General features: G+C 33.2%; 1 protein-coding gene across 1 annotated transcript; it reads right to left on the bottom strand.

Moving 5' to 3' along the window:
* Positions 1-817: 817 nt before the first annotated feature.
* LOC137397373 (uncharacterized) lies at positions 818-2,707 on the bottom strand. The gene is made up of 3 exons (XM_068083664.1): positions 2,241-2,707; positions 1,605-1,765; positions 818-1,332 (listed from the first exon to the last, which is right to left on the bottom strand). Exons 1-3 carry the CDS (start codon positions 2,705-2,707, stop codon positions 818-820), a joined length of 1,143 nt encoding a protein of 380 aa, XP_067939765.1.
* Positions 2,708-8,724: the final 6,017 nt, after the last annotated feature.

Genomic DNA, 8,724 nt, shown 5'->3' with positions numbered 1-8,724 from the left:
CTGTGAAATTACAGGTGGGACCAGTTACAAGCTCAACGAGTCGCAGAAGTCGACGATGACTGCAGTCATTTTGGAAAGGAGGTAGCGGAGCAGTGTAGAGCCATCAAAGATGATTTTGAAAGGCAACTTATGATGAGAGACATTAGAGAAATAATGTTCAAAGCTCAATTTGGCTCACGCATAACAAGCTTACGTGAGACACCACATAACACAACAACGCCAGAATAAGCCAGTTCATGCTCTGTGCTCAAAATCTTTTAAATAATTCAATAATGCAGATTTCATGTAATTGTATTGTTAAGTTTGTATCCAAGAATACATGACAAGTGTGGGCGTGTCCATTAATTATAATTTGACATTTAAAGTTATTTGATGCCACTAAACATGCACATTTGCTCCCATTATAAAATTCTTTGAATTAATTGATGCAGTACTTTCTTGGCTTTCAGATAATATAAAATTTACTGTTTGCAAAATGATGAGCAGTAAACTTTATACTATCTGGAAGCTAAGAAAGTACTGCAACAATTAATTCAAAGAATTTTATAATGGGAGCAAATGTGCATGTTTAGTGGCATCAAATAACTTTAAATGTCAAATTATTATTAATGGACACGCCCACACTTGTCATGTATACTTGGATACAACTTAACAATACAAGTACATAATCTACTTTTAAATAAGCGTATACATATATAATATAAATTCTAAATTTCACATAGCGAATTAAAATTGCTAGTTACATATTTTTTGTATGCAAAATATACCGTGACCTCATGGTGTAAATACTTAATAGTATACCAATCAAAATTAAATTTTAATTTGTTCGACGAATGTAGCGTTCTTGCCATTCTAATGCTCCTGCAGTGCTAAAGTAATTTGTAAAATGTTCTCTAGTTGTAGTAGCAGATAACGTAGGGTTTCTAGCTGTAGCAAGGGCAACATCACCAAGAATGCCATATCCTTCAGCTCTCCATGTTCCATCAACGATTGTTCCGGCAACATTGTCAATGACATCGCAGGCACCAGGGGGGGGGGTGTAACTCGAACAGCATTCTGTGCGCATATAATTGTGCAGGACACAGCATGCCAAAACCACAATTTGTGCATGTTCTGCTGTCATTGGTAAAGTACGACGGAGACAACGCCACCTAGACACCATAATCCCAAAGGTATTTTCAATGGTTCTCCGAGCTCTTGAAAGTCTGTAATTGTAAATGCGCTTCCCAAATGTGTCTAATGAACGTCCAGGATAAAGTCTCATCAGCCAGTTCTTCAATGGAAATGCTTCATCACCAACAAGAACAAACGGCATGTTGGGATTTTCTGTACCTAGAATTTAATCAATCAGTCAAAGAACTGAAGACTTTCATTAGCAATATAGAATATAATATGGTGGATGTGACAACAGCAAGATGTACATCATTGCGTACTGCATGTTTCAACTGACACATAAATTAATATTGATAATGGTGATGTTAGTAGCAGCATAACATTTCATGTATTTCATAGATTTTAAGCTTTTTCACTGTAACTAGTTATACATCTGGAATGATGAACACTAATACTTTTTTCTAGGATAAGTAAATAGATGATTAATTAACCTGTTAGTGGACAATCGTTCGGAACATTCAGGTTACCAGCAGCCATTGCATGTTTTAATGAGCAATTGTCGAAAGTCCCACCATCAGACCACCGACCAGAGGTACCAACATCCACATATGTGAACCGGTATGACGCATCACACATGGCCCTAAGGACAATACTGCAAACAAATAACCAGCAATAACATTAATTAAAAAAATTTAGACAATTATAGTGCATATTTTGTAACATTGCACATTGATTGTCAACAATGATTAGTTCATGTAATATGTTTTATCATTAAATACCTGAAATTTTTCTTGTAGTTGAAACATTCAGAACCGGAATTTGCTGGAGCCTGGATTGCACAGTGTTTTCCGTCCACAGCACCTATGCAATTTGGAAAATTCCAATTCTTCTCAAATCTAAATGAATAGTTACAGAGAATAATATTAGATGTTGACTGAGAGTAGTATTCATGTAACAATGTTGCGTGAACAAGAGCATGATATTAAGTATTTACAACATTATTTATTATTATTATTTGGTAAAATATCAAATAATAATTATTATAAATAAGAATACAATAACAAATAAAATAGTTTTTTACTAAGCTAACAAATAAACTCAAGTTTAAATATAATAATTATAATCACCCTTTAGCTATATGAAACCACTCTTCTTCAGTACTTGGCGTTTTGAGGTATAAATCTTTCATAGCAACCCATATGGCTTGAGATGTATCATATATAATACCGCGAACTGTCGACTGTCCCATTCTGAATAGATTTGCCAGAGTTTTGAACGAGTCCCCAGTTGCCAAAAAAGTCAGCGTCACACACAATCGTTGATCTGATGAAATGGCTTTTCTAAACTTAGTGTCTTGTTTATCGATGTGTGGCCTTATTATTCCTAAAATATGATCAAATGACTCTACAGAAACTCTCATACATTCTTTATGCTTTTCGGGGTATTTTTCACAAAATTCTTTCATTAATAAAGCCCAAGCACCCTCAGTAGATCTTCTCAATAACGTTGGATGCACCCAAAATCGTCTTCTTTTCGCTTTTGCTTTCCTTTTCATATAAACGTAGCCAAACGCGATAGCAGCTAACTCTTCCATATTTGCAGTTTTCGGGATTTACCAAAAAGTTGGCACAAAGCAAAACCAGGTCTCATCTGTGATTCGTTATTCATCTGCGATAGGTCATAGGTCATAAATTCGCTCTGACGATATCGCAACAAGTGTGCTTTGAAGTGACGTTCGTTTGACGCCTCGGCCGCTGCAGCTTCGCCTTAGTCGCTGCTAGTGTGCGCGCACCTTTACACATCAATATAAAAGCGGCTATTATATGATAAAGGTCTTTGAGCATTTCTTAGCTTTATGCACTTAACCATTGGTAAATAAAAAATTAATTTCAAGGTTTACAATAAAATTGCTGCACTTGAGTTTGTGAACAACTGTTTGTAAACAGACCAACACAGGCAGAACAAAATAAACTGACCCATCATCTCACCACCGCTTATCACAACTTATCTCCAATCATTTGAGAGTAGTGGAACTGTCTAACATAATTTTTAAGGGAAGAAAAAAATATAAAACTGGAAACTCTATATTCAATTATATGACTGTTAGGTAATCTACATAAATCTGATAATACTATTCAGTACTTAAGATCAATTTGTTTATAGGCTGAAATAATTACCAAACTAAAAGAATAAAGAAAACAATGTAATGGACTGATTTTGAATTTCTAGGAGTAAGCTAATGGGTATGGTCATTTTATGTCGAATATACCAAAAAATTTTCAAAGTTTATTAGTAACATAGTTTCTTTAAACTATTACGAGTTAGCAAGTATAAACACAAAAGTTTATCAGCCAACACCTAAGCTCATCAAGGATCAAAATCTTTACAGCACTTCTCGGAGCAAGAGAGCTTTGTCAATTACGCCAGCTTTGCTAAGTAAAGTTGAATAAACTTTTTACTGTTTTCTAGCAGATAGTGCACTACAGGTAACCCCGACCTTTTCTATTAGTTACAACAAAAATAAACATGACCAACCTGACCACAATTGCTATAGTCTCTACCTATAAAAACACCAATTTCCTTCAGTTGTTAGCTTACTGCAAAATGTTTCTACCAGTGTATTCACAAATTATGCAAGCCCTGCCAAAACTGCAATATACAAACTGCCCTGCCATTTGATTTCAAAAATTGTCCTTTTTGAAACTTTTATAGCTTATTTTTAAGTTTATATGAGTCTCTTGTTGTCTTCTTGAAACACCTTGTTTTGTAAATGTAATAAGGAAGCTGTAAATTATGTTAATAGTTTATATAAAGTATTTAATGTGAAAAAATGATTTTTCCTCAAAAGAAAAAAATCAAACAAACTTAGAATATTGTTTCCCGCCCATTCCTTTTCAACGTTCCTGCCATTTGATTTTAAACATTGTCCTGTTTGAAACTTTCATAGCTTATTTTTTAGTTTATATGTGTCTCTTGTTGTCTTCTTGAAGCACTTTGGTTCGGTAGTTGTAATAGAAAAAGCTCTAAATAGTGTAAAAACTTTATACAAAGTATTTAATATGAGTAAATGATTTTGATAGTTGGGAAATAAATTAGATTAACTTTGAATATTTTTTTCCCGCCCATTTATTTTTAACGAAATTAGGATTTCTTGTTAATGGCCTCTAATAATTTAAATTCAAGTGATAGTGAAAAACTATTAGAAAAACACCATTTTTTACCACAAAATGTTAACCATATTCTTCTCTGAGCTGCCAAATCAACACAACTTTAGTATGGTAACTCTTTACTGGCTCTGACTCTTTAATAAATCACACTTGCTTTGATAAAGAAATATAAACTAATATGTTTTTTATCAAACTGCTTCTAGTGAATTTTCATTTTAAACTTTCTATTTAACTAAGTTATGTCAATTGGTTGGGTTTTTGCTTCACTCTACTCACCTAGAGTAACTAAAATACAACATATGAAGTGGTCAGCAAAGTGTGACTATACCAATATCTAAAAAACTGTTCAAGCGCTTAAGCAGATCAACCTGATGAAGTCAATAAACACTAATAACTATTGTATTATTACTGTGCTGAGAAATATTACATCATTTGCTTGTGGTCTCAAGGGTGATGATGTTTGCCCATCAACATGAAGCACTACTGTAAAATGTTTCTTTGGTCTACAGGTTCTTTTGCATTACGTGTCTGTCATCAATATATAGGCGGTGCAAATTATGTTGCTTTGCTGGCAGAGGCATCCAAAGATATGATCAAGATAAAAGCTGCTTTATAATTCTACAGATTACAGAGTTACCACAGCAAATGTGTTTAATGACTTTTTCAATTAAAGTAACTACCTATCACTTGTCTATTGTTCACTTGATGTAGTGCTTTTTGTGGAGCAGATGAAAACTAGTGCAAACCTTATTGAAGTTTTTTTAAGTTTATTTTTTGCCTTTAATCAATCGCTAATAGTCTTGAGCGTATAGCAGCATAACCAATTATCTGAGTGCAGCGAATTTCTCAAAAACTAAGTTAAATCAACATTCAATGAGTTTATGACGTTGAGCATAGTAACTTTGTTATTGCTCTAAACTGTCAAAGACTTAGACATAGTACACACTTTACTAGATGAATAGATAAGTAAAATTGGTTTCAGAAGTTTATCATGGAAAAGCGCTACCCTACCAGTAACCTGCGGTGCTGGTTTAAATATAGGACGCACATATTTAAAGCTGAAATCAAACAACTGATAAGACTTTTCAAAGAAACTCACAATTCCAAACATCTAACCTGTAGTGCAGATAGTTTGGTTTAAGATAGAAAGTTGCTTTAAGCAGAAATATTTTATACAAATGGGTTTCATCGAATAGAGGCTTATAAAACCAAAAACTTTAAATTTTAGTGTTATAATTACGTACCTAGTAAGTGCCACAAACGTGTAATGGTGTTTTGTAAGACAATGAGGGCTCCAATAATTTTTATTTAAACCACATGTTGTTTGCAAAAGAAAAATGACTTCATTTTCATTCATTTAAATTGAACATTGCGCAAATTTAGCAATAGTGTGGTGGTACCAAAGTTTACATTGAAAACTCATTGAGAAGGTGTTGCTTTTTAATGACTACACAAAACTATACGATTTCACCTTTTAAGCCACACGAACAACGAACTTACAAACAAGAACATCTACTATACTGCAGTACTTTTCAATATGACTGTAAAGCAGGTGGGAATGTATAATAATTTCAGAATGTACAATATATATTAGTGTCACTAAAGACGGTGAATATGTACCCAGTTTAAGCTGATATAAAGTAGTGATTGCATTGTATTATAGTTTGGATATATCTTTATTATTTACATGCATTATGAGCACCCTATCCATTCATCAGTCATTCCACTACAGCATAGTATCTGCAATTATAAATTTAAAGTTGACTTATCTATTAGGATGATATGCAGAAGGTACGGAGAAGTATGCTCAGCTGGTAGAATAAGACAGAAGAAAAACTATACATACATGTCCATTACTATCATAAAAGCGCGTATGAATAGGTGTGACAGCCTACCGTTTTAGTGCCATTAGAGCAGATGTATTTGACTTGTTCCTGAGCCGAGCGTTAATGAGATATTGAAAAGACTACTAACTGGAAGTGGAACTCTCCTTTCAATGATTTATTTTTATTAGTCCCTGGATACTGAGTGCAAAGCTTTCTTTGATAAGCATAAGGAAGTCATTTGAAGATAAACATCGTTTCAAGCCAAAAATGGCACTTAAAGTAAAAGTTTGTTTGATTTGTAAATAGTCAACGGAGTAAGTTTAATTTGCCATCATGAAGGTATTTTTCATGCCTGATCAACTTAAGCCATATAAATAGGTATATGGCCATGTATACGAATATATGGCTTCTAAAACCAAATAGAGGCTATTTTAATCTAACAAACAGTTTTATGTTTATGTAGGCATAAGGCTCTGTGATTTACCAGAGTAAAAATGAGTGTCCAACTGCATAGATTAACTATTAGTACAGAATGTTGCATGAGACTTTCACACCGCCAATTTCATGTTACCCAACTATACCATCATCCAAACCGTTCTGTTCTGCAACTGCACAATAACCTTAAATAAGTTACCATGTCCAAGTCATTAAATAATGACTTGAACACAGTATTGTATTTTAACAAAAAAATCAGTGAAGTATCAAACCATTTTGCTTTTGTGAGTGTAACAACTATAACCTATTTACTCGTACCTGTACAAGACTAACAACATCACCTATGGCAAATATAACAGCTTTAATCAAGTAATAGCTGACAGTTATTATTAATGTTAAAACTATTGTCTTAATTTAGTGATACAATAACAATCTTTAAAAACAGTGGTGCGTGGGAAACTTCTAGGCACTTTTTATAAAGCTATTGAAGCCAATATGCTCAGTGGTATTGATCGAGCCACCTCAATCCTTTTCAATATTATGATAAGAACAACAGTTCCTGTTAAAATTATCCCGTTACGCTTGTATATGTAATCTATTATACAGGCTACTAGCTGACTTATTATAGAGCTAGCCAAAGCATTACTTTCATTTTTTTACCTATAAATCTGCTGTTGCCTTTGAGTCGTCTATTGCAGGTGATGAGACAGTATCAGTGCATTGAAGTAGATCCTTAAAAAGCTAGTTACATGTAGTTGTTTAGCTGCAGTCTAACCGATCAGCAATCGGTGGTAGTTTGTTTATTGAACTGTATTGATACTTGGTTTATTGTATCAATTTAATATTAAAGCTTGGATTGGGCAGTATTTGACAGCTAATTTTGTTATTATAATTACCGGTGTGTTTTAAAAATATGTGGGCAAGCTTTAAAAATGATCAGTTTATGAAAAACTTCAACGCACTATTTTCAAAATCACTCTAATAAATATATTTAATTTTATCAATCAAGTCTTCTCAGTGCTTTTTAAAACTACATTGGGAGGAGTGTATCAGCAGTTACTGGTCAAATTTTTTAATAATGTTACCATACATAATCAAGATAATAGTGAATATCAGTTTACTTGTTATGCAGTTAGCTGTAGGATTTACTTCCATTTTATGCATAGATATAATGAAAGAAAAAGTTATCGCAAAGGCTGCAAATAATAGTATCCACATATAAAACAGTTGTGAAATATTGAATTTCTTGATCATTCCCTTGATTAAAATTTCTAGATATATTTAGGCAACAGTAAACCAATATTTAAAGCTAACTTGTTCTACCTGTCTTTTTATCCCCAAAAAAAGATTATGAATGTGCATGATTAAAAAACTTGTTGCCTTATCATCAAGAAAAATTCACATGGTCTTTGAATAATGGAACTTGGATAATTTTTTTATATTATTTCCTTTTCACCTAATAGTGAAGATAACAAATATTAAATTGCCTATGAAATAAAAGTTTTTCGATCAAGCATGAGATAAAACAGTTTCATCAGTTGGGACTACACAAGTGACACATTACGGCAGTGTTGGTATGTCGCTATCTTAAAATTCATCTGGCATTGTCTCTAAACGCAATCTCCATTTTCTATCAACTTTAAGAGAACCGTAAAAATGCAACAAAACCGTCATGATGCTCATTCCTCATACTGTCTATTTATGCCAGAAAACTCACGATTTTAAATGTTGATGGTTAATTCTTAGGTTAATTCGTTCATGCATAGCAATAACGTACATTTAACAATGACAGCTTTGAGTGATAGCGACTATAGTCAGTTATCACCCTTTAATTCTTTATACCCTTTTATCACCCAGGTGTCACCCTTCATAGCTAGCTATACATATCTAGCTAGATGTACATAGCTAGCTAGCTATGTATTGCTAGCTAGCTTTATAGAGCTATGTAGAGCTAGCTAGCTCATGCTTTATAGCTAGCTTTACATGGCTAGCTATAACGAGTGATATAATAATGATGATTGTTCAGTGAAGCATTTCAATGCAGTTTTGGATTAAAAAAGAAACACAAATACTGATACGATAACATATTATTAGTGAAGTATTTTTGGAATCTCATTGGTCGAAGATTTAATTCACTTGCAATTATACATGTAAGTACTTTTTGAGTCATGAAATTGCAGTTG

Source organism: Watersipora subatra, chromosome 5 (genome assembly GCF_963576615.1).
Source record: "Watersipora subatra chromosome 5, tzWatSuba1.1, whole genome shotgun sequence".
Taxonomy (NCBI): domain Eukaryota; kingdom Metazoa; phylum Bryozoa; class Gymnolaemata; order Cheilostomatida; family Watersiporidae; genus Watersipora; species Watersipora subatra.
This window is presented reverse-complemented; position numbering and strand designations above follow the sequence as displayed.

What these genes read in the sequence shown, in the direction of transcription:
- LOC137397373 (XM_068083664.1), bottom strand. Translation starts at nt 2,707, where the DNA reads ATGGAAGAGTTAGCTGCTATCGCGTTTGGCTACGTTTATATGAAAAGG. An exon ending in TGGTTTCATATAGCTAAAGG is followed by an intron (nt 1,766 to 2,240) that starts GTGATTATAATT and finishes ATTTGTTTGCAG; the next exon opens with TATTGTCCTTAGGGCCATGT. An exon ending in GAACGATTGTCCACTAACAG is followed by an intron (nt 1,333 to 1,604) that starts GTTAATTAATCA and finishes ATTAAATTCTAG; the next exon opens with GTACAGAAAATCCCAACATG.